At 40.3% G+C, this 27,000-nt stretch overlaps 1 protein-coding gene across 1 annotated transcript; it reads right to left on the bottom strand.

Annotated features, from left to right (window-relative positions):
* Positions 1-27,000, bottom strand: ABRAXAS2 (abraxas 2, BRISC complex subunit). The gene is made up of 9 exons (XM_026010693.2): positions 26,696-27,000; positions 22,298-22,388; positions 18,450-18,486; positions 16,236-16,302; positions 7,560-7,750; positions 6,633-6,752; positions 6,081-6,165; positions 4,478-4,592; positions 1-2,186 (listed from the first exon to the last, which is right to left on the bottom strand). Exons 1-9 carry the CDS (start codon positions 26,840-26,842, stop codon positions 1,717-1,719), a joined length of 1,323 nt encoding a protein of 440 aa, XP_025866478.2. The 5' UTR covers positions 26,843-27,000; the 3' UTR covers positions 1-1,716.

The following is a 27,000-nucleotide window of genomic DNA, read 5'->3' as shown; positions in this document are numbered from 1 at the left end:
CCGTGATTAAATAGGTTTTTATTGTCACATTGAACTGCTTTGTCAGATACACATTGTAGGTTTCAGTATGGCATAAAAATAAAGATATTTTCCTGAATGTCAAAATCTGAACAGAGGAGATGGCAATGGCACTTAAAAAAAAATAATAAATTCACACTGGTGCTGAAGCCGCTAGAAGGGAGCTGATAAAAACCGCAACGCGTTTGCAGGTAAAGTGGTCTGCAACGTTTCAAATCCAATGGCAGTGGTGTAAGGCCAACAAAACCATGAGAGCAGGAAAACACAGACCCCACAGCGTGGCTCTCTGAAGAACGGCAGTTTTAATATTTCAGTCTACACTGTGTAATTTCATAGTGATACTGAAGCTCAGGGAGTAAACTTCTCTCCAACAAAATGAAACTACTTTTTCAGAACCCGGATTTGAAGCCTATTTGACACCTTCCTTTTTCTCACAGGTTTTAACTAATTCAAAGGAAAGGCAGTTATGATTTCCCAAAGCGTTATAACTTCGTGGGCTGACCTCATCACATACGGTGGGTCTCGTCATTTCCAAACCAGAAGCCTAACGTGCTCACGAATGTCTTTAGTGGTTTCACACATTCTGGGCAAAACTAGAAAACAAGCAGTAATTAAATAAAAATATAAGTGCATCCCAACAGAAAGTCTCTACACATTCCGCCTCTATCCTCCGAACAGCAATTTAAAAAAAAAATAAGTATGGTTATTCAGATTTAAAATGAATCTTTATTCACCAAGATTCCCAAACAGTTTATTAAACGTGTTTTCCTCCACAAGTAAAACTAATACTAGGATTTGTCAGAAAAGCTAAATGAATTATTTCCCTTATGTATGAACTCAGCTAAATCCAGTGTCTGGAATCTGTTCATCATAAAACCCAGGTCTGGAGCATAACTCCCTTCTCTAATCCACTGCTGTGTGTCCTTCATCTTTAAGACTCCAGAACAGAGACCATAAACGTGGCTAGTGCAACATAGCAGTCACGGTAATTCCCCAAAAGAAAAATAAGTAATTTATTTTATGACATACTTATTTGGATGATTACTTACTGGTAATTAGTATTTCTACATTTTTTTTAAAGGCAACCATTTTAAGTGACAATATATATCAGGCTAGTAGAAAAAAGTTGAAACAAAGCCCTCTCTTTTGATCTCACAAAGTCATGCAGACAAGAGAAGGTACATCCGATTTGTTCCAATCAGGCTTCTTGGAATTATCAAAATTTCTTTCTGGCAAAGATGAATTTGGCTCATCATAGAAAGGTTCTTTGAAGGCTGCTGCTAAACTCGTTTCCCTTTGAAAAAGTAAATTTCAAGGCATGATAGTGCAAGAGGTAAGTTTTTGATTTATAGAACATTTATAGACTAATTGTGCTTAGTCTCTAATTTCCAATTTATTTTAAAGAACAGAAACTATGTTGATAAGTTTCACTTTGCCTAAATTTACCAGTACATCCATGAATCGCACCAGAATTAGGACAATTTGATTATCTTAATGATTCTGTCATGAAATCTGCACACTGTGTCTGCAGGTGAGAACCAGCGACGTGAGGCTCCTACCAGTTCTGTGCCCGAGGACCCTCCTGTTGGGTGGCCAGGGGTCTGAGAAAGCAGTTCTCCCCCCAGATTAAGTCCTCAAAAAACTCTCTCAATAAGCAATTAAGAAAAACAGTGCTAAGTGGAGAGTTTCTTTGTTCAGCTAAATCTGGGAGGTCTGAGTGTTCCTGGAGCCCCCGTCGGGATGTGTCATGGGTCGAGAATCCCTCGAATGGGAGTATTCACTGTTAGAGGGTTCTGTGGGGTCAATCAAATTTTCATAATCACTGTCATCTGATTCCTCAATGCTGTCTCCAGCTGCTCTTTGGGAAGGAGGAAGGTCTGTGCCACTTCCAGGATACTTCAGTCCAGCACTGGTGGAAGCAAAATTGGAAGAACCCACGGCTTGAGGTCGAGGCATAAAGACACTGGTTTCCATGCGAGAATGGCTCAAAGTACTTTCTTGATTGTTTGGGTGAAAATCAGAATAAGGGGGAGGAGGATCAGAGGCCTCTGCATCTCCAAGTGTACTTCTACCTTCAGCAGCAAGCCCAGAATAGGGCATCCGAGGGCTGAACGCTGGCCCCAAACTTTCAGATGGCACCTGTCTGCTGATCATCGCCTGCTGCAATCCTGGACAAAAACAGAAAGAAAACTATAACACTTTCTCTTTTTTACAGCTTTGCATCTCAATGCATTACATGGTCAACCTGAATGTTCTAGGAAATGGCAACTGATGACGACTCTTAATTATCTGACATTTGCATAGTACTTCATAATTTACAAATCCTGTTGCTATACATTCATTTAAGCTTCAGAAAATCTTCTGAAGTATTGTCATCATCATTAATATCATTGCTTCCAAATTATTAGGCAAAGAAACCAGAGTTCAGAAAGGTGAAGTGACTTCACTAAGGGAGTGGCTAGAAGTGGAGCCCTGATACTCACATGCAGGTCTTTTAACTGCAGGTCCTGCGCTATCTCCCTCCCCCGTTGCTCACTGTGCTCTCAGACTGTGGGGATGGAAGGATGAAATAAACAATTCTTAAAAGTTTAAAAGCCCTGTATTAGATGGCCATTTTCCAGGTTCCAAGCCATAAATATAGCACCTTCTTAAGATGGTAACCTGGGATCAAGACCTGAGCCGAAGGAAGACACTTGACCAACTAAGCCATCCAGGGACCCTTTCTCTCTCTTAATGTAAGCTCTATACTCAACGTGGGTCTCGAACTCACAATCCTGAGATCAAGAGCCAGCCAGGCACCTGATATGGCACATTTTTATGCATACTCTGGAATAGTCCAGGGTGTATCTGGACTCAGATATCTGAGTCCCCAGCTTTGAAAAATACTGGTACAGAATTTAGAAAAGAACAAGGAAAATAAAATCATCCATAATTCTATCACCCAGATAACATTTAGACATTTGGTGTAAAGAGGACAAGATTTGGGGTTAAAAGATGTAAATTTTAGGGATCCCTGGGTGGTGCAGCGGTTTGGCGCCTGCCTTTGGCCCAGGGCGCGATCCTGGAGACCCCGGGATTGAATCCCACATCGGGCTCCCGGTGCATGGAGCCTGCTTCTCCCTCTGCATATGTCTCTGCCTCTCTCTCTCTCTCTCTGTGACTATCATAAAATAAAAAAAAAATTAAAAATTAAAAATTAAAATAAAAAAAGATGTAAATTTTAAATGTCAGCCCCTCCCCCCTTTTGTGAATTCCAGTTTTATTATCCAGCCTTGTGTGTGTGTGGGTGTGTGTGTGTATTTTAAATACAGCTGAGATTATATGTTTAGGCCATTTTATTATCCTGCTGTTTCCACTTAAGGTTACATACTCAGCATTATCCCACATCATTAAAAATTCGCTTCAATGGTTGTACAATATTCCACCATATAGATATGCCATAATTTGGGGCAACTGAGTGGCTTAGTGGGTTACACAGCTGCCTTCGGCTCAGGTCATAACCCAGGGTCCTGAGATCGAGCCCCATGTCAGGCTCCCTGCTCAACAGACAGTTGGCTTCTCCCTCTCCCTCTGTGCTCTTACTCTCCCTCTGGCTTTTGTTCTCAAATAAATAAAATCTTTAAAAAAAAAAAAAAAAGGCCATAATTTATTCAACTATTCTACTGCTATTTATTCAACTACTCCAATAGATTGTTTCTCAGATTTTAGAATTATAAAGTTGTGATTAATATTCTTGGACTTAAATCTGTCTGCATTTCTGATTATTTCTCAAAAAATATAACACTAAAAATGAATCAGATATCATTTACTCGGAAATATGAATTATATTTTAATTGGTTTCCAAGTATTCTTATTAAGTTAGAAAGGTTATAAATTTAATGTACAAATGTTAAATCTGGTGGTATTATAGCAAACAGGTCTGTTTCCATGCTGGAATCAATAGATTCTTGGGCCTTATTCTCATTCAAGCAGCTGGTTCCTTAGCTTAATTGCATCCATTCATCCACAGCTACCAAAAATGAGACATTCAAAGCCTTTTCTGTGACCTTATGAATCAAATATGAAGTGAAAAGGATACTAGGTAACTCCTTTATGTGGCTATGTGAGGAACACAGGACACAGTCCCTACACGCTTAGGTTTGCCAGGATTAACTCCGTAAGAAAAACCACAGCTCCTGTAAACAGGTAACCGTAGTCAACACACGCACAGGTCTGCAGCACACACTTCTTGGGATTTACTTTAACTTGCTTTAGCCTTTCTACTTTTATCTTCTTTTTCTTCTAGTTCCAGATACTTGAAAGTACTTCTCTTCTGGAAGTACAAGTGAATGTTCTTTCACAAACAGCCTCATGTGGAGCTTGACAAATGTAGAAGGATTGCTGTGATTCATCCTATGGCTTGATGTTTGCAACAAGACGTTTCCCTGGTATCAAATGGTGAAATTAATAGGAAACTCACTTCTTTCTTGTTCCTTTTCGTTTTTCCTCTGAGTGATTTGTCTTCTTAATTTGTTCACTTCTGCCTGACAAGATTCAACAACTCGCTCACTCTTTTCTACATCTGCACACACTGCCTGAGGGAAAAATGACAACACGAACAATTAGTTTCAAATCCAAGCACAAAGCATTCCGTGAAGATAACACTGATTGCGACCCTAGAAGAGCCCAAATGCTTTATCAAGTTAAAAAGACACAAAGTAGAACAAAATCATGAAGGTCCAAGGGACCAGTATTGTTGTTCACTGACTTGCGTTAATATTGTTAAGATGATTATGCTACTTAGCCTATAAATTCTTGAAAAGTTAGGGCAAATTGGAAATATTTAATTTTTGCCCTTGATTATTCATTTTTTATTAAAATGCAAAAAAAAGGATTTTTGATACCAGTCTACCACACAAAGGATGAACGAAAGACAGGAATGAGAAGCTTTCAACTTTATAACCAACAATCAAAAATCAGATGTCACAAATAGATCTAACAGAAAATATTTATAACTAGGGAGAGTGGAAAAGAAAGTAAGTTTCAACTGGTGTTTGCAAAGTGGGCCTTATTCATTTGGCAGTGAAATGCAGAACAGCCACTTTGAAGTCCGCTAGACAGTGCCGATAATCTGAAAAGAGCATGGTCACAAATTTAGGACAAAAAGCTGTTTTTTACTGCACGTTCTTTCCATAGCAGAAATCCCAGAAACAGCTGGAAAGTAGGCCAGTCACCAGTTTGCCTGTTTCAAGTTCCCTATCCTGCTAAGTGGGCCGTGACCTGGTCGGGACCATGGACACTGGAAACTGCCTATTGTATGCTTTCTTCTTTAGCCCCAGGCTAATCATTCTGCTTTCTTCTTTTTCAGCAGCTGCCTAAATTCCCTTCTCTATTCCTTGGGACTTCTTCCTCAAAGCTAGGCTTTCTCCAGGCCTGGGAGAGCGTCTTGGGCTCTACCACTCTCCTTCTTGTTCTCAAAGCCTCTTTTGTTTTTATGGTTTAGGGCAAATTACTCCTAAGAACACACTGGGGATGATGAAAAGATCGTGGGAAAGTACTGTTAGCACCTAGCTCAGTAAGTGGCTGGCAGGAGATGTTTCCATAAATATTTGTTGCATGAATGCCTAGGAATGAACAGGCTCCACTGTGATCCTCCCACTCGATGGAGGCAGCTGTGGGCAAAGCGAGTGACCCAGAGCGAAGGAGCAGAGCTGTACTGGTTAGCGGTGCCCTCTGATGCAGTCTCACCTCCAGGTGTACTGATGGAGACAGCTGGGTTCTTAGCAATCCTTTAAACTCAGAATAGATTTCCCAAAAGAAAACTGTTATAAATGGGGTCACGAGTATTTAGAATAGTAATACTAACGCAGTACTTCAGACTCTACTTCAGGCACATTAAGGAGACGGCTTTTTGTAGGCTGGCATGTGAACTAGCCTGCACATCTGAGATTAGTTTGGGAAAGCATATTCTGACGCTTGGATCATGATTCATTTGTCAGCTGAGAGATTATGAAGAATTAAAGTAGAATTAAAAGCACGTGGGCATTATAAATAAGATGAAAACTACTAGGTAAATAGGTTACCTGCACTTTCTCCTGAAGTGCGTTATAAACCTGATAAATCGCCCTGATGTCTTTCATGACTCCATCCTTGTCAAAAAAGTCAGTACTGGAAGACAGGAAAAAGATGTCACAAAATTATTTTAACTGCTAGGAACCTGGAAGGCATTTTCCCATCACTTCCACCTTGACCTATTATGTAAATGTTGCAATTCCAAATGACTGTCTCAGCAACAATGCCCACACTACTAGATGTACAGAAGAGAAATAGAAAAGAACCCCTGTGACCAAGACAACTTAAAAAATAATAAAAAGTTACACATTTTTTCAGTGGCCATATTTAGCTTTTGGAACTTTGGAAATATACAGATTCTGTCCGATAAAAAAAATTATCGGTAAAAATAAACTAAATTTTCGATAAGCATAAAATTCTGACATACAGGGGTGGTCTAGAGGATAGCCTGACTACATTTTTCAGTTTAAATCACATCAAACTTGATTTCACATGTCTCCATAAATCTGTTAAATACTGTTCACAAAAGACAGGAAGACATTTTTATTTCACTTTCAACTCACCCATGCTCTTTGATAACTTTGGCGTAACTCTGAGAAGTATTTGGCACTGAAGATACTTTATACTCCTGCTGGCTAGTATTGCCTAGATTGGGGATAGCAAGGGATATCCTTTGATTATACCTGCAGGAGGATCAAGAGAGATCATGTTAAAGGCGCTGCTCATCCTGATCCGTGGGTCTTGGCAGTAGGAGCTGAAGTCTCTACACTGATGAACTAACAGGTCTCATGGTGCCACACCTGCTTGCACAGACAACCCCAGGATGCCAGAGTTAGTAGAAACTCAACTGTAAACTCCTGGAGAGCAGAGGTCATGTCCCCATAGCAATCGGCAGAGTGCTAAGGAGGTTGTACAAATTCAGGAAAATACCCACTGATTGATTAATTAAACCTTGTGAATGGCTATTTAACAATTTGTTTTCATTGATGTCAACGTAATATAGTCTACAAGTGAATTTCCAGAAGGAAATCTTTCTGCTATTTATAGCTAGACATCATAATCTTTTTTTTTTTTTTTTTTTTTTTTGCTTTCACAAGTTCACAATGCAAAACCCTCATTAACCAGCAGGTGGATCAATTTTATAATTCTGTCTTTGAAATCGGTTTTAAAATTATAGACTTCCAGAAGCAGTAAAACTGTATTTCTACATAATGGATTATGGAGAAGCAAATGATGATTTCCAGCTGTTTATTCCTGTAAGAATTTATGCATAATTAACATATCTTGCTAATGCTTCTTGATTCAAAAACAATTTTAATTTATACAGCTGACAGGAAAATACCTTCCCTCACTACAAAGAAAACTAGCTGAAGGAGAATTATAAAAGCTTTTCTTTAAAGATGCCATAAAATGCACATTCTCAAAGTCATAAACCAATTACAGGTACCAACATCTTTACTATTTGAGTCTATTAGGAACTCTTTCTTTACCTTCGATTTGGTCTAAAGAGAACATATTCTAAAGCATGAGTGGAATTGTTGGCGGTGGAGATGAAGCTGAAGAGAAGGAAGACGAGGTCGGGCACCCCAAGGATGCGAGTGAGCTGCTTATGGATAACCTGCTCTCTGTATGACATCTGCTGCTGTGTATTTCGCCGGAATCTGTACCACCCAATAACTTTCTGCAATAAAAACAGAAAGAAAAGGATGAAAAGTTGCGTGAAATCTTAAGAATTTAATTCTGAAGGTATCTATACAAACACTTGTACACATGTTCGTAGCAGCTCTACATGCAATAGCTCAAAACTAAAAAAACCCCAACTGTTCATTAACAAGTGAATGAATAAACAAAATTCCTAGAAGGAAACACGGGCAATAATCTTTTGACATCAACCACAGAAACATTTTCCTAGATAGGTTTCCTTTAGCAAGGGAACCAAAGCAAAGATAAACTACTGGGACTGCATCAAAATAAAAAGTTTGCAGGGACACCTGGGTGGCTCAGTGGTTGAGTGTTTGCATTAGGCTCAGGGCGTGATCTTGGAGTGCCGGGATAGAGTACCACATTGCGCTCCTTGCGGGGAGCCTGCTTCTTCCTCTGCCTGTGTCTCTGCCTCTCTCTGTGTCTCTCATGAATAAATAAATAAAATCTTAAAAAAAAATAAAAATAAAAAGCTGCACAGCAAAGAAAACAAAACTAAAAGACAACCTGCTGAATGGGAGAAGATATTTGCAAATAACATAACCAATAAGGGGATACTATACAAAATATGTAAAGAACTCAAACAACTCAACACCAACAAACGAACAAACAAACAAAAAACAATTTAAAAAATAGGCAGAGGACATGAATAGATATTTTTCCAAAGACATATGAAAGGATGCTCGACATCACTCATCATCAGGGAAATATAAATCAAAACCACAATGAGCTATCATCTCACACCTGTCAGGATAGCTAAAAAAAACACACAAGAAACAAGTCCAAAAGGAACCCTTTGTTCACACTGTTGGTGGGAATGCAAACTGGTATAGCTACTGTAGAAGACTGTATGGAGGTTTCTCAGAAAATTAAAAATAGAATTACCATATGATCCAGCAATCCCACTATTGGGTAATTACCCAAAGTATACAAGAACTTGGGGCAACTGGGTGGCTCAGTGGTTGAGCATCTGCCTTTAGCTCAGGACATGATACCGGGGTCCTGGGATCAAGCCCCACATCGGGCTCCTTGTGAGGAGCCTGCTTCTCCCTCTGCCTATGTCTCTGCCCCTCTCTCTGTGTCTCTCATGAATAAATAAATAAAATCTGTTTCTCTGTGTGGGGGGAAAAAAAAAGAGAGAATACAAGAACATGAATTTGAAGAGATACGCTCATACTTATTGTCTATTGCAGCATTATCTACAATAGCTGAAGTGTGGAAGCAGCCCAAATGTCCATTGATAGATGAATGGATAAAGAAGTGGTGTGTATATATACATTGCAATATTAGCCAGAAAAAAGAATGAAATCCTACTATTTGCAACATGGATAGATCAAGAGAGTTTAATGCTAAGTGAAAGAAGTCTGTAAGAGAAAAACAAATGCTACGTGCTTTTACTCATATGTGGAATTTAAGAAAAAATGAAGAAAGAAAAAAAAGAGACAAACAAAAAAACAGACTCTTAAATACAGAGAACTGGTCACTGCCAGAGGGGAAGTGAAGGGGGGGGATGGGTGAAACAGGTGAAGGAAATTAAGAGTACACTTATGATGAGCAGTGAGTACAGAACTGCTGAATTATATTATACACCTGAAGCTAATATTAACACTGTATATTAGTTATACTTCAATAATATATATATTTTAAAAGGGCACAAGAAGACTTGCAAGGATACGTTCATTATCTTATTATGTTGATGGTTTCATGGGTTTATGGATATTTCAAAACTTACTGAAGTATATACTGTAAATATGTGCAGTTTATTGTATGTCAATTATACCTCAATACAATGATGTAAGAAGTTAAGCTTCATCAGCTCTAACTATAGGATAACTAAACTGTCTAAGTGAATTAAACTGATATGCTTTCTGAAAGTCTGGAAGAACATCTCTTATAATGTGATCTGCTGGACATCTGAGAACTTACTACTGGGGTCACTCAAACCTGCAGAATTAGAATGTCCAAGGGTAGAACCAGGAATCTGAATTTAAGAGAAGTTCCTTGAGTTTTTTCTTGTACACGCTAAAGTTTGAAAATCTCTGTTGAAGAGACAATTAACTTTGTCAAAGAAACAATCTTTACATATTCTTTCTGTAAAACATACTTTTTAAGTGAAAATCCTATTTTAAGAAGTAAAGGTAGCTTAATATTGATAGTGTCTTTAAATTAACAGTAAGTTAAGGGGTGCCTAGGTGGCACAGTCAGCTAAGTATCTGAATCTTGATTTTGGCTCAGGTCATGATCTCAGAGCTCTGGGGTCAAGCCCCGCATTGGGCTCTGCACTCAGCACAGAGTCTGCTTGACTTTCTTTCTCCCTCTGCCCCTCTCACTCGTGCTCTCTAATAAATACATAAATCTTTCTAAACAGTAATTAAATAAAAATTAATTAATTAATTAGCAGTAAATTTAGATTATGTTTTGGTACTTTCACGTAGGAAGGAAGTGAACCAATCTTTGCTGAGCCCCTGTGCCAGGCCCCCAGATAGTTATATGACAAATTTTTTCACTACTTGTTACAACCTTGGGGGATGCTTGGGTGGCTCAGTGGTTGAGCATCTGCCTTTGGCTCAGGTCCTGATCCCGAATTTCCGGGATCAAGTCCCACATCAGGCTCCCAGAAGGAGCCTGCTTCTCTCTCTGCCTCTCTCTCTCTCTGCCTCTCATGAATAAATAAATAAAATCTTAAAAAAAAAAAAAGAAAGAAAACTGTTAATCTAGAAAACAGACTTAAAAAAAAATGATCACAACCTTGGGAAATAAGGAATGTTTTTTCCACTGGGTTCACATCCCATGCAAGGAATTGCAGGGAAGAAACAGTTCCTGTCCTCATGGAGTATTACTGAACATAAACCATAACTTCCAATTACATTAAAGCAATTAATTCTGATATTCTTTATTTTTTTAATTTTTATTTTTTTAAGATTTTATTTTGTAAGTCATCTCTACATCCAATGTGGGGCTTGAACTTATAACCCCTAGGTCAAAAGTTTCATGCTCTGCCACTAAGCCAGCAAGGCCACCCCCTGAAATTTTTTAAATAAAAAGAAAACCCAAACATTTCTGATAGTGTAAATCTTTTAAAAGAGATGTTTTGTCCAAAGTCACTGAGTTAATGAGTGATAGCCTGTTTGCCTGTCCTTTCTACTGTACAATGGTAACTTTATAATTCCAAATGGGTCACATGATTATGGCCATTACAAAGTGAAGAGTAGATTCTAACAAATTTCCAGGTGATGCTGTTGCTGCTGGTCCAGGGACCACACTTTGAAAACCAAAGCTCCAGTTGAAGCCCCTCTACATGTAAAGATGGAGGGGAAAAAAGGCACCCTTTGAACATTTACCTTCATTTAATGAAATGTTTAGATTAAAATACCATCGTTTATCCTTTCACAGTGGGGAAATCATAATGAATCATTTCACAATATATATCAAATTAACAATATCATTTCACAATATCAAATTAACACAATGTACACTTTAAATATCTTACAGTTTTTATATGTCAATTGTACCTCAGTAAAGCTGAAATAAAAAATATAATACAGGGATGCCTGGGTAACTCAGTGGTTGAGCATCTGCCTTCGGCTCAGGGCGTGATCCCGGAGTCTTGGGATTGAGTCCCACACTAGGCTTCCTGCATGGAGCCTCGTTCTCTCTCTGTATTTGAGAGCCACATACATTTTAATAAACATAGTTCTAATACACTTTATGTATTTACTTACTACTGTGACAAAAATCTTTACTAGCTTGTATTTTTTAATGGCTAATTCTAGCACCCAGAGGACTTTTAAAATTACTATGTATTTATTTTTATATGAATTCAACTTATTAAACTTTTGTTCAGTTCTTGTACTTTTTTTTCTTTCCTTTTTTTTAAAGTTTTATTTAGGTAATCTCTACACCCAATATAGTGCTCAAACTCACGACCCTGAGATCTAGAGTCACACACTCTTCTGAATGAGATAGCCAGGCACCCCAATTCTTAGAATTTTTCGATATTAGATTTGAAGCCTGACAACCAGAGTCAATTTTTTAAGAGTTTCTACCAGCACTTTCTTAAAAAGTTAATATTGATTAAATAGAAGAATACTTTCTACATGTTAGACATTGTTTAAAAGTACCCATGTATTTTTAAGCCTAATATTTTATTTCATTTTAAGTAGTCGCCATACCCAGTGTAGAGCTCAACACAGGGCTTGAACTCACAACCCAGAGATCAAGACCTGAGCTGGGATCAAGAGTCCAACGTTTAACCAGGTGCCCTTAAGCCTAATCTTTTAGATGTACCTTTGTAGATAGTACAATAACCCTTTTGAGGTGGTGACCCAATTTTCTATGTTTCCTGGGAGGGGAAAAAACGAAACTAGAATCAACTATAAAGCTTTTCAGTCGCCAAATATTATGTGTCATCTTTGCTTTTGTACTAGAAATTTGGATTTTTGGGTTTTTTTTTATTTTTTATTTTTATTTATTTATGATAGTCACAGAGAGAGAGAGAGATAGAGAGGCAGAGACATAGGCAGAGAGAGAAGCAGGCTCCATGCACCGGGAGCCTGACGTGGGATTCGATCCCGGGTCTCCAGGATCGTGCCCTGGGCCAAAGGCAGGCGCTAAACCGCTGCGCCACCTGGGGATCCCGAAATTTGGATTTTTTAAAAGAATCCCTAAAGAGTTCATAGAATTATAAAATTCCATAGGAAATACAATGAAATATTAACAATTCCATGGAAAATATAATTTCCAAGTAAATGGAAGCAAAAAACTCATGTATTTCTTTTAAAGATCTTATTTATTTGTTCTAAGAGACACATAAAGAGAGGCACAGACATAGGCAAATAGAGAAATAGGCTCCCCTCAGGAAGCCCGATACAGGACTTGATTCCAGGACCCCAGGATCACAACCTGAGCCAAAGGCAGACACTCAACCACTGAGCCACCTAGGCATCCCCAAAAACTCGTATTTTTTAATTTTTATTTATTTATGATAGTCACACAGAGAGAGAGAGAGAGAGAGGCAGAGACATAGGCAGAGGGAGAAGCAGGCTCCATGCACCGGGAGCCCGACGTGGGATTCGATCCCGGGTCTCCAGGATCGCGCCCTGGGCCAAAGGCAGGCGCCAAACCGCTGCACCACCCAGGGATCCCCAAAACTCGTATTTTTAATTGCAAAGGGAAACATGAATAATTGTTCTAGTACAAAATTCTAGAACATCAAAATTATAGATTAACTTTTAATTTTTTTTTAGAATCTTAGTCTCAGGAACTGCAAAGTTAACTCCAGCTAACAACCTATGGCTGGTATACTACAGATCAAAAACAGCAAATCCAATTTTTTTAAATTCTATTATTTTTTCAAGATTTTATTTATTTACTTGAGAGAGAGAGCATATGAGTGAGTAGATGGGGGGTAGGCAGTGGGAAAGGGAGAGAATATGAAGCAGAGGGCTCATTTAATTTTTTTTTTCGGTAAGCTCCACGCCCAATGTGACGCTTGAACTCACAACCCAGAGATCAAGAGTTGCATGTTCTACTAACTGAGCCAACAAGCCGTCCCCCGCAAATCTGATTTTTAAACTTCCAAATTAATTTGGAAATGTGTCTTTATCTACTGCTGAAAAAACTACCTGGTAGAGTTCTTCTTTTCCAACTTATTTTCAATTATAAAACATTGTTACAAAAAACTTGCCACATAAAGTCCCCCTTCATCAGCTGCACCTCCCCACTCCCCTTCCCAAATTAAACATTTTTTAAGTTTGGTTGCCTTCCTTCCAGATCTTTTCCTGTACATCTAAATACTCGTTCTGATTTTTGTTATTACATAAAATAGGCTCAAATTATAACACTGCTTTTTTCATGTAACACAACTTTGAGATCCTTCTAGGTCATTACACAAGAACTTCCCTCATTCTTTTTAAGGTCTGCCTCACATACCACAGTACAGAAGTGCCAGCATACCTTACCTGACCGCTTCCCACTTGTGGACATTAAGATTGCTTTCAAAATTCTCGCTATTAAGCAAAGATGCAACAAAACATCCTTGTATGCTGGGTTCGGAGGCCAGACTGCTGGGTTTAAGCTTGGACTCCATCATTATTTGCTGGCAACCTTCAGCAATTTACTCACCCTTGCTGCCTCCTTTATAAAATGGGGATGGTAAGAACAGCAATTTACCTCCTATTTCCCACACCTGGAAAGTGCTTAGAACGTGGCCTGGCGAAGACTTAAAACTATTCACTAACATTAGCTTTTCATATCTTTGTGCCCAGATGCAAATGTTTACTCGGGCCAGATTCCTAGAGGCGGAAGTACATATTTAAAATTCTGTTATTGCAGGCACCTGGCTGGCTCAGTAGGTGAAGTGTGCAACTCTTGATCTCAAGGTCATGAGTTCAAGCCCCACGTTGGGCATAGAGATTACTTATAATACTAATAAAGAAAATAAAATAATAAAATTATGTTACTGCAAAACTCTTCTCCTAACTGTCTGTTATCAACTTACATTCTCACCAACTACAGCTTCCCCATTTCCCACAGCCTTACCAAAGCTGGGTATTAGCAATCTTTTTTTTTTTTTTTTTTTTTTTTGTAATAGCAATCCTTTTACACTTTTGCTAATCTGATGGGTAAAAAAAAAATAGTATGTTGTTTCAGTTTGCATTTCCTGACTGAAGATAAACATCTTTTCATTTATTTCTTGGTCATTTGTGGATTTCTTTTTTCTTTTGTGAATTTCCTATTCATATTCTTTATTCATTTTTGTCATTTTAAATGTTTTCATCTATTAAAAAAAAATTGTTACTTTTAACGTGCAGTGAGTGCTCTAGAAAACTGTGCTCCAATAAGAATTTTCATGGAATACACTCAGTTTTAGAAAGTATAAGAAAAGCTCATTGTCTAAAATATGAAACTAGGGGCACCTAAGTAGCAGGTGAGTTAAGTGTCTGTCTTTGGCTCAGGTCATGATCCCAGGGTCCTGGAATTGAGCCCTATGTCGGGCCTCCTGCTCAGTGGGGAGCCTGCTTCTCCCTCTCCTCCCCAGCTCATGCTGTCTCTATCTCTGTCTCTCTCTCAAATAAATAAATAAAATCTTAAAAAAAAAAAAAAATGAGGGGCATCTGGGTGGCTCAGTGGTTGAGCATCTGCCTTTGGCTCAGGTCATGATCCCAGAGTCCCAGGATCAAGTCTGATGCGGGCATCAGGCTCCCCATGGGGAGCCTGCTTCTGTCTCTGCCTCTCTCTGCGTGTTTCTTGTGAATAAATAAAATCTTAAGAAAGAAAGAAAGAAACAAACCAAATGGAATGAGGTTGGTGGCTGGGATAGGAAGGATGGACTCCCAAGAGATTCTAGAATATATGCTCCTGGGCAAGTCACTGAAAACAAGAAAGCTGGACAGTGATGCCTGTGACTGCTCTTAACTCCATTTTCCAGGTAGCTGGGGATGGGATCAGATTATGGAGAATGAGCACCTTCTGAGCCTGTCATCATCCATAAACCTGTCTGTCCTTTCTTCCAGCCTTCCCAGTCTTCCTTTCATCTTACCCACTTGTCTTTCTGCTTTTCCAACTGACAGTAGTACTGAGGTGGGCCATAGATGGGAAAGGACTTTGACAGCACTCTACTTATGATGCCCCTCTTCAGACACCTGGGCACCAAGTCCCACAGTGCTTGTTCTTTTTTTCCACAAGTCATCATTTAAAAGCTTTTTCATAATACAGGCTTCTAAACAAAGGCATTTTGTTTTCTATGTGACAAACTGAAAACTTTTAATAACTTTTTTTTCCTCGAGGGATGGTTTAATAACAAATCTATTTTTCTGGAAATGACATTTCAAGGCAAAAACCGCAAAACACACATATGGTACAACAGAGCAAATTATAAACGAGATCATCAGACAATGCTGCAGCAATAAAACTGGTTCATTTTCAATTCTATTCAGACTTGCTGACCATAGATAATCTGAACATTATATGCATATGTTGACAGAAATAATAAATACATGACCTTTTGGAAAAACATCTATGTTCAACATTAATTGAACTTGAAAGAGTAACATATCCAAAGATGGTTTAATTACAACTTACATTTTCTAGAATTATTTTTCCTGGTTATAAAATTAATGCATGGATATAAGATATCTGCAAAATTATTTTTTAAATTACAAAATAGAAAAATAGAACCACCCAGAATCAACTCAACTATTTTTAACTCTCTATAGTTCCTGTTTTTCCTTCTGATTTTTACATAATGGAATCGTATCATAAATACCTAAATTTTTTTCCATTGATAGGTCATAAACATTGTCTCACATCTGCAATTTACCCTTAAAATCTACCTAAGTCAAAAGAACTCTCATATATTAATATCAAATCACACTGTTTTATTTTACATTCCTTTCTGGTTTTAAATTTAGATGATAAGATAAAGAGTAATTTCCAAATCAGACTGGGCAACAAATAGGACATACCTTTCTCCGATCTTTAAGAATCCTGTCCAAACTCTCTTCGTTAACTTTGCTTGCATAGTCATAAAAACTGTTTTTTTTTAAAGAGAAAATATACTTTATTAAAATTGCATAGTATTTTGACATGAATACACTTAGCCTTATGTGTCTATAGGTCACTGAATCCTAAAAGTTGAGTCCTATAATCAAGATATAGTTAGATATAACTGCATATCTTCAACAGCCATAGAGAGAAATCAATGTCAATGCTTTACTGATGATAGAAGGTATCTTTTGCCTCAATGAATACTCAAGAGACTGTTACATTCAAAAGGTATTACTTCCAAATGTAGGAGGTGCTGATTCCAAGTAATTAGGAAATGTGTGGTTTCCAATGGCTGTGACATCTTTTCCTTGTTTCTAAGTATCAGTTACTTATGGGGAAAAAAAAGAATACAGTAGCTCATTTTTTGAAAAATGCAGAAAGGAAACGAACATCTGCTGAATGCTTAAGGGGCTTGTCAGTATGCTTTCTCATCTTATTTCATTTCATTCTTGCCTCAATGCTGGTAAGCAGGTATTAATACAGCACAACACGGCCCAAGTTTTATTCCCATTTTTGTAGATAAAGATACTTAGGTTAAGTGACTTGCTCCAAAACACAGGTGGTAGATGGAAGAGCTGGGATTGGAAGCCAGGTCTGCCCCTCAAATAGACCTACCTGACCAGGATCCTATGGTGAGCAGGCCAGGCATAATGATGTGTGACCTCTCTTACCACTGGGTGTGCTTTTAGGAATGCCATCCTTCCTTCCTCCTCCCACCACAGTTAAGCCCAGGCCTCATAAAGTAGCATAAAAAAAACAAAAAACAAAAAATCCCACTGAACTGGGAATCAGGAGATACCAGCTCCAGCTCAGCTCTGCTTCTCATTGTACAATCTTGGGCAAGTTGCTTAACCTACGTGGTCTCCACTTCCCTTTTCACAAAAGAAAGAATTCTAAAGTTTCTTTCAGTTCTAAGAATTATAGGTCTATGATTTAAACTTAGTTAAATCCTTCTGGTACAACTCTACTGAAAGGTTTTTGAGGAATTCCTCAGAAGGGAAGGCAGGGCACACCTAGAAGAGCTTCACAGTCAGGACCAAATCGGACACTTTCATGGACCAAACACAGTGAATGTATGGACCAGGCCTGAATCATTTCACTTGCTCTGAGATTTTTCTCAAATGAACTGCTTGTCTTGGTTCCCACTCCTCTTTCAATTATGTAAATCTAAAAGTGATAAAGATCTCAGCTGCTTTCAGACTTTGTCCACTTTGTCCATCTTACATGAGAACAATCCTCTGAACTAATTAATGGTTAAGTGTGCGGTGGGGGGATAAAAGGGGGAAGTGGGTCCCCAGGAGTTCTTGGGTGCAAGGGCCTGGGTGTTTGGGCCAGTTGGGAATGGGACAAGGATCAAGGGGAAAGCGGCAGGGGACATAGAACAGGCACAGATAGGCACCAAAATTTGTGGCAGGGGTTAAAGGAGTGCTGACCAGAACGTTGAATCCTACTAGTGTGGGCAGCTCTGGAAGAGAAGTACTGGCTTCTGGGAAGGTAGACCGTGCCCTTAGGGGGAAGTTTAAGAAAGAGTTGAAATCATCATACCAGCCCAGGTGGACGGCTCTGGGACTGATAGTGCAGGCAGAGGCCCCAATGTTGTCTGAGGAGAAGTCTGGGGGATGGGGGATACTGGCTCTTGTCTCCCTCACCCGCCCTTCTGAATGTGGCTCCTTCCATATCTTTCTCTTGCTGTTGTTTAGTTGGTCTTAGTGTATAACTAGTGTGTATTCACTAATATAGACACAAAAAGAAAGGTCCATGTTCTCCTTCCTTACATTTTAAAGTTGAACACTGAATATTTTTTATATACTTCTTAAAAACACCCATTAAATTCTCTTATCCATATGTGACCCTTGATTAACTTCCTGATCCGTGGCTGAAAAGCCCTTGCTTGGGAGGCTGCTTTCACTATAAACCACTGGGGGGCAAGATTTATACTGTCCCCTCCCCCTTTCCCGAACCTGACATAGTGCCACACACACATTGGGCACTCAATAAACAAGTGAATTTGGATGCCCTCAGTTATACCCATGACTGTATAGCCACAATCAGCTACAAGCCTAAATTCATTAGTCTTTAATCAATTAGTCTTTTAATAAGGACTAAAAGTGACAAAGAAGGATACAGCTTACCTAAAAAGTTTTGAACAAGGCTGATGATTATGGATTTCTGTAATCAGAAAGAAGGAACACAGCTTAGTTAGTCATGTTAAGATACAGGCAAGTATAAAATAGCCCGTTTGTTTACCAAAACCTCAAACAATAAAAAGACAGTTTTTCTCTCCTAAATAGGTGCTGTGTGTACACTAGTGAAGGCAGTGTGTCTCAACACTTAAACTCAGGGACACATTCTCAGAACAAACTGCAGAACAAGTTCTGTTTCCATTTGCCCATACACGATGAGCACACATCTGAAAGCTTTTATTCAAGAACATGCAGCTATTGTGTGCCCTCATTTAATCTCACCTATTTAAATAAAGCGTAAGAGGGAAAAAGTAACAGCTAACTGGAAGCATTTAATCAAAGTAGACAAGCAGTGTGAGGGCAGCTTGGAGAGAGGAGGGCCTAACCACCCTACCATCAATAACCCACTAATGGCTCAGGACAACTTGGACCAGGTGTTTTGATCGGGAAGGGAGGAGGAAACTCTGGAGGCCTGTTAACCCTTTCAAAGATGGTCAGCACCAAGGGAAACATGTCCTTTATAAGGCAGATCCTAATGGCTTCTGGAAAGACTGCTGTGGTTAACCAGAGTGAACAATTCCTTCAAGCTCATCAGGGGGCTTAGGATTTGGGTTGCTTTGTAAGACCATGAGACTAATTAACCACTCGATCCTATTAATAACATTCTTCTGGACAGAGACTCATCACCTGTTGTTTAAAAAGCCACAGCTGCAGAGTTCCAGGCTGCAATTTTAATGCAATTAAAATAAAACCACGACCCTGGGGGCCATGGTACTATGCCCATTAGCTTCTGCACTGATGTCAATGCTGCCAAAACACACTCACAGATGCAATCCTTCTGCTGGAAAGACAAATTCATTGCTTGGCATGGCTTTTGACACTGTGATGCAAATAAGAAAACCTCACCCAGAAATTGTTCCTTCTTTTACCACCAAAAATAATACAGTACAGCATCTTACATTATTTCAGCGATACTATTAGTAAAGCAATTAGAATGTGGATCATTTGTATCAAAAGCTTTACAGAGAGTTCAGGAAAAAGAAAAACTCACCTTCTACTTTACAGGAAAAAATATTTTAAGAAAACCCCGAAAGTCAATTCTGAACTCCAAATACACACTGCTATCATCTACCACCAGACTTTTGTCATGATTTATAATTGGGATTAGAAGCACACTAAAGATATGCCCTAGGTATCATGTGACATTTGCTAAAGGAAGTTGAACCTTTCTAAGACTTTTTGCAATGCCTAAGCACTCCATGGAGAAAACGGGGTGAAGGCCTCAAACACAATAAAGCTGTAGATTGGAATAAAGCTGGCTGCCACACTGGCTCATGGAGCTCTGGAAATAGGAAGGGGCAGGGCAGCCTCACCTGGGATTCTACAGTCTGCCATGCTTCCAGAGCTCACCTACATGGCAGACTGGTCATCAGGTACATAAGGCATCTCTCTCTACAGGCATTTCCCTAGAAGGTCTCCCCCACACCCCCACCCCATCCCCATCCAGCAGGCCGATCTTCCTCCCTCTGCTTCTCCTAGGGGTTGAGACAACAATTCCACTACTCCCTCTTCTATCCTTTCCAACAACTGCTGCGGCATCGCCTAATTAAGGAAGCTCTCCAGTGGTTGTCTGCTCCCTCTCCTTCTAGAACTATGGGTGGACAGTTCTGCTTAAAGTGAGTCAGCCCAGCTTTGAAAATTAATACGTAGTCAACATAAAACGTGAGGCACTTGGCGTTCAGAATGCAGCACTCTATATGAAGTCCTTATTGTACAGAGTAAGGTCAAAGTGTCTGTGCATGGATTCAGACATTTGCAACAAAAAACAACTCTGATCAATTTGTTTTATTTAAAACGTCTTATTCTGGAGGTTAGGCTATGCCAGAAAATTTCTTTACACCACTGGTCTGGAATACTACTCATGGCACTTTACCTAATGTTTGGCCTTTCAACCCAGGTTTCAAGCCCCTGGTTTATGTTTCTAAGATGTATTTGTTTTTAAAAGAAAACTATTATAGTTTTCTAGTCCAGCAAACACACTCTGCCCATGAAATCCACAATCATTTCACACAATGAACTGGATACAGCTAATAAATTAAACGTTGTGTGGCAGAAGATGGTTGTCATGGCACTGCATTAACTGGGATCCTATCGATCGGTACTTCTCCCTATCTACAATACCATGGAAACATATTTACTACAAGAACTAGAAGATTTACGAATCAGATACAGTGCACAAAGCTGTAGAATTTGAATTACTTTAGCATTCTATTTCTTTAAAAATAAATAGAATATTCGTCATAAGTGCTATTTTTGTGATCATGCTGGGTAAGAGAGCTTTTTTGCATGGTCTACTGTCAGTTAACTGTGCCTGGCATTTTAACCTTCATATTCCATATTAGTTTTGAAAATCCAAGTACAAACAATAAATTACATACATGTTCAATGAAACCAAATTATCTATTTTAGGATTTTAAAGAGTTAAGCAAAACAAAAACAAAAACCTCAGTGAAAGAAGTATACAGTATATCCAGTCTTTATTTAACAAGTCAGTACTGTGGGGAGTGGGTTTTATAGCTTAGGTCCTTTAGGAAATGAACTGTTTCTTGTTTTCCCCCAATCCTAACCCCACCTCAATCCTTACCCTGGCCTTCCAATCCATGTACTAGAAAGCTATCAGAACTAGAAGGCTTGAAATTGATGATGTGGCCCCAACATAACCTAACCTTCCAGTAATATATCAAACCAGAAACCACTCACCTTCACATGTTCTGTATTTTCATCGCGTAGAAATAGGCCAGATTCCATTACCTTATGCATGCACTCCTTGCTCTGTGTTCCCCTGAATACACCGCCCACTGACCCTAAGTTCATCTCCTTCCTGACACTTTACTGATTTCACCCACTAGCAGCTTTTTTTTTTTTTTTTTCAACTGTCAGGATTTTCTCCATTCCTTTCTTACAGTACTCATCTTGTACTGTTGTCTGATATTTCTTTCCACACCTCTGGAATATAGGGATGCATCTGGGTATTCCTCTCATTGCCTGGCACATGCCAGGCACATGCCCCACACACAGATGGTCAGTGAATGGTGGCAGCATAAGTGAAATGTCTCTTGCTGTGTTCTGAGTATCAGGATATGCTGCTGTTTGGTGACTTGTTCAAGGTGCAACTGAAAGGAATTTGATCCCTAGTTATCAAAAAAAGACTGATCCAAAAGGGAAAGGGGAAAGAGAGACAGACAGACAGACAGACACTAATACAAAGACAGTGGATGCATCTATATATAAAATACTCCTTTGTCTTCCCCAGCAATCACCCCAAAATCGATTTTGGTTTGTTCTTCAGAAGGCTGTGTAGACTTAGCAAATAGCTCACATAAACAAATGTGAATATCTTTGCTCAGTGCCTCCAGGGAGTACCAGCCCAACAGAACCTTTCATTACAGTATGTGGTGATGATGACAATGGGGAACAGCCCAATATGCAAACTAGGGGTTTGCTGTGGTGCGGAAGAGACTATCATGCGAGACAGCATACAGTGATTCAGTAAAAGACCAGTTGGTGGATAAGAGATAGCTTTACAAGCTACCTAAACTTACAGCCACGAACTGCAAGTTCACACTGACTTATAGAACATTTCATACCAGTTATCAGGGCAAATGATTTGCATTGTGAGTTTAGCTGCTTTCTATGTACTCTTTTTATCTTTCAGATTAAAGCCAGTTAAGGGCCAAAGAACAAAACAAACAGCATCAATATAGAAAAAGTATTTCTAAGCTCAGTGATAAACTCACCAATTACTTGCAGAAATTCTGTGTTGCTGATTTGTGAGTCACTGATGCTAAAGGTTTCTTCTTGTCTTACCTCTCCCAGCAGAAATCCTTCCTAAAAGTAATAAAAGAAAATAGATGCAGACTAAAAATAAAAATGATCCTTTTTACTGGAAGAGCAACTGGGGGCATTATAATTTTATAATAATTTTAACAATCCAAATTAAGCTTGCCATATAAACTACTACTCTATAAATCACTGAGACTAAAGCAATCTGAGATATATCTATTAACTGGATTGCTTGAAAAAAGGATTCCATACACAATGAAATATTTTAATCCTTTCAAAAAACAGAGTTTTTTTTGGGATTTTAACAAAATAAGTAGAGCGAATTCATTTCCTAAATCCTACTGAGTATAATAACCAATATCAAAAAAGCTCAGGAAGCAGAAATATTCCAAGGTTGTTTTCTCGAAACAGCTTACAATTTATTTCATTGTTTTAAAAGCACTGTTAACGACAGTAGGATAAAGAAGTTAACACAATGCACAACGAATTGCTCTTGTACAGGCTTGGGAAATGAGGATTTCAGCAAATAAATCACTCACATGAATGTTCTTCCTTAATAAATGCCAAAGTCAGTTTCTTTACACCTTTGGAGAACGTATACCATAAATCCTGGATTATACAGCACATAACCTACTGTGTGAGCACTTGCTGTCATGTTCAGCGCAAGCACAGCTGGAGAACATTAACTCTATATGCCTCAGTAACTTCCCTATAGAGGCTGAACTAACAGGCTGCCTGCAACCTCCCTAGATAGCCACATGGCTTACTCCTTCCCTCCATTTGGCTCTTTACCCTAACAGCACCTTATCAGAGAGGCCTTCCCTGGCTGATGTCACAGAAACAGGGCGTGCCAGACTCTCTGTCCCGTCCTCTGCGTTTTCTTCTGTCTTCTCACTGTCTGCCATATTACATCCTTACATGAACAAACAAACGCCTACACCTACTAAAATATAAGCTCCGTGAGAGCAGGGACTTTGTGTTTGTTCACTGCTATATCTCAGCAACTAGCACAGTGCCCAATACATAGGAGGTGCTCAATAAATGCTGGCCAGGGATATCTGTTGAAACAACCACCTTGTAATATATACCTTTCTATTCTAGGCTGACCCTTCAAATCAATTAAAGAGATACCCAGTTGGAATTTGTGGGGGTGAGGAGGAAGAGACAGATGCTTTACAGCATAGTTTTTGCATTGGATTTAGGGGAAGGAGTGTCCTAAATTTCCAAATCATCATGTATAGGGCAATTATCAAACTTGAGTAATATACAGATCCCCCTTAAAAAAAAACTTTCTCGGGATCCCTGGGTGGCGCAGCGGTTTGGCGCGTGCCTTTGGCCCAGGGCGCGATCCTGGAGACCCGGGATCGAATCCCACATCGGGCTCCCGGTGCATGGAGCCTGCTTCTCCCTCCGCCTGTGTCTCTGCCTCTCTCTCTCTCTCTGTGACTATCATAAATAAATAAAAATTAAAAAAAAAAAAAAACAAACTTTCTCAAACCTGAAGGAGTGTTCATGACTTCTAGTTTGAGAAAGTGACTAAAGAAGCTTGTTTTATCCTATCAAAGTCTTTCAGTTACAAGTTCTCATGACAAAAGAGAAGCTTTCTCTTTGTAACAAGTTAATAAAAATTAAAGTGAAAATAATTCTTTAATTCCTACAGAACTTTACACTCTAAGAACATATCTACAGACCTTAGTGTTCCACAGTCTAGGAACTGCCAAATTTAGAAAATAAAAATAAAGGATACCGTTAAATTTGAATTTCAGATAAACAACAAACAATTTTTATGTAATATTTAGGATATATTTACACTAAAAAATGATTTCCTATTTTTCTGAAATTCAAATGTAACTGAGTGTTCTGCATTTTATCTGGCAACTCTATCATAGTCCTCAGTTTGAAAAAGTTATTAGTGACAGCAAAACATTCTAAAACTAAGCACAAAGGAATGCTTCTTATCTATTGGTCTGGATTATCCAAGCCATTGTTACTTTACAGCAGGAGAAGGTAAACTATGGTGTGTGGGCTAAATCTAGCCTCATGCCTGTTAGTGTACAGCCCACAAGCTACGAATAGTTTCTACTTTTAAATGGCTGAAAAAATAGGAATTAATATTTCACGACAGGTGAAAATGATATAAGAAAATGATATAAAATTCGGAGTCCATAAATAAAGTTTTACTGGAAATAATGACTCTAATTAACTTATTGTCTATTGCTGTTTTCTCTGTACAACACCAGAACGGAGTTGTTGCTACAGAGACCACAGGGCTCACAAAGCCTAAAATATTTACTTATCTTGAAAAAGCTTGCTAATCCCAACTCTACAAAATGAGTAGTTTTAAACTAATTTCCTGCCCGGATTAAAAAAAAAAAAAAAAGAATATGCTACAAAAGCAAATTTTGCTTCAACTTAAAAATATATAATATTGGGGATCCCTGGGTGGTGCAGCGGTTCGGCGCCTGCCTTTGGCCCAGGGCACGATCCTGGAGACCCGGGATCGAATCCCACATTGGGCTCCCGGTGCATGGAGCCTGCTTCTCCCTCTGCCTGTGTCTCTGCCTCTCTCCCTCTCTCTGTGACTATCATAAATAAATAATAAAAAAAAAATTTTTAGAAAAATATATAATATTGACATTAACGTATCCCACATACGTAATTGCGAGAAGGTTAACATAACCAGCTGTGGTCATACAAAACACACCTGCAAACTACTGTCGTGGTGAAAATTTCCATGAGGTCTAGCACCGTGCCTGGCACGGTGTAGATATTAAAGGAAGAGCTCTTGAATTAAATTATAATAACAGGGGATCCTGGGTGGCTGAGCGGCTTAGCGCCTGCCTTTGGCCCAGGGCGCGATCCTGGAGTCCCGGGATTGGGTCCCACGTCAGGCTCCCTGCATGGAGCCTGCTTCTTCTCACTCCTGTGTCTCTGCCCCGCCCCACCTCTCTCTCTCTCTCTCTCTCTTTCTCATAAACAAACAAACAAACAAATCTTTAAAAAAATATATAATAATCTAAGTAACATGACCATCTCACTGCAGGTTGTAGAAAAACTACCCACTTGTCAACAGGTAGCTGTTTATCCTTCCGATAACCCTGCCTTTTACATGAACTGTGATGTTACAAGCTACTCCAAGAACTAGAGATGTTAAAAGGCAACGAAACCACATTTAATACTTCCACGGACGCTGGGAGTATCACAAACCACCTTTCTTTGGAACTGCATCACATTACTTAAACAGCTGGCTGTAGCATCAAAGGCCTTAGTGACCAGAGACACGGGCTGACCCTAGAGAAACCTATGTTGTACCTATTCCCATCGCTACTCTCTACCATCAACACTATAGACGCGAACAGTACCATGACTTCAAGCCACCCAATTTACTAAGAGGGTGGCCTCCCTATAGATCAGTTCTTGTTAATGGAAGCTAAGGTTGCAGACATCAAGCCGAATCCAGTTCCTTATTCTCTAGTGTAGCATTTTGCTTTGTAATGATGACCACAAAACCCCCACACTTACTAAAGGAATTTGAGTAACTCCCATCTCAAAAAAAAAAAAAAAAATCACCTCTTCCGCTTGGTGGACAGATCAGACATGTACTTAAAGACAAAAAAAAAAAAAGATCTAGTTTCGCAAAGAAACTTCCATCCGGGGCGAATGACATTAAAGGGCCAATTCGTACAATAAAGACCCCGAAGCAGGCAGGCTGCGCTCCCCTCGCACTCCGAAGCCTGCGCGTCTCCCTTCCCTCCTACGGAGGCCTGTCGTTTCCCGGTGTCGCTGCGACCAGCGCCGCGGGGCTCGGAACATCCGCCCGGGAGCTGAGGGTGCGACTTGCACGCAGGCGGACCCCACACCTAACGCTCCTGTCGTGCGTTCTCCCGTTTTCCATCGAGGCGAAGTAAAGCGCGCGGGCGTTATCCCGCAAGGATGCACAGTGACAGCCGTGGCTTCCCTCGTTGCACCCCACGGCCGCCGGTGAGGCCGCCGGGCGGGGCCGGGCGCCTAGACTGGAGCTCGGTCTCCCCGCTCCCTGCGGACCCCGGGGGCCCCCGCAAGTCTCAGGGAGAGGGGGGCGGGCGCTGCTGACACCGCCGGCGGCCGACCGAGGCAGCGCTGCCAGGAGGGAGAGGGGCCAGGGGGCGGCAGGCACTGAGCGAGGGGGCCCATCCCGGGGGCCGGGAGCCCCGGGTCCCCAGCTCCTCCGGCCGGCCCCGGAGCCCGGGAGCCCGGGAGCCCGGGGTGGGGGTGGGGGTGGGGCGGCGAGCCGCCGGTGGTCCCGGCTTGGCCGCCGGCCTGGGACGAAGGCTGGAAGCTCCAGCGGCCGCGGCGGGGGGCCCGGCACCTACGTGGTCCGCGTTGCTGTTGGCGCTGTGGAAACACACAGCGCTGAAGGTGTAGCCCGAAATGGAAGCCGCCATGATGGAAATCTCCAAATCCCCCATCATGCCCCGCGGAGGGCACGCAGCCTTCCGGCCGGCCCCGCCCCTGGGCATCCTGGGAAATGAAGTCCTCCGCCGGCGAGGCCCCGCCCCTCCCCGGGTGGCGGGAGGTGGGACCGGGCGCCCGCTGGCCAGGACTGAGAGATGCTGCTTTGCCGGCCCGATGCGGACCGACCCCGGGGGAGGTGTCCTCTGCGTGGGTCCCGCGCCCA

This window comes from Vulpes vulpes, chromosome 15, assembly GCF_048418805.1.
Source record: "Vulpes vulpes isolate BD-2025 chromosome 15, VulVul3, whole genome shotgun sequence".
Lineage (NCBI taxonomy): Eukaryota > Metazoa > Chordata > Mammalia > Carnivora > Canidae > Vulpes > Vulpes vulpes.
The sequence above is the reverse complement of the archived record's forward strand: the minus strand, read 5'-3'. Positions and strand labels throughout refer to the sequence as shown.

Bases quoted from the DNA above. Each gene is read 5' to 3' on its own strand.
- ABRAXAS2 (XM_026010693.2), bottom strand. From the start codon at position 26,842: ATGCCCAGGGGCGGGGCCGGCCGGAAGGCTGCGTGCCCTCCGCGGGGC. The intron at 22,389-26,695 runs GTAGGTGCCGGG...TATTACTTTTAG, and splicing joins CCAACAGCAACGCGGACCAC to GAAGGATTTCTGCTGGGAGA. The intron at 6,166-6,632 runs GTGAGTTGAAAG...CCTGTCTTCCAG, and splicing joins AAAGTTATCAAAGAGCATGG to TACTGACTTTTTTGACAAGG.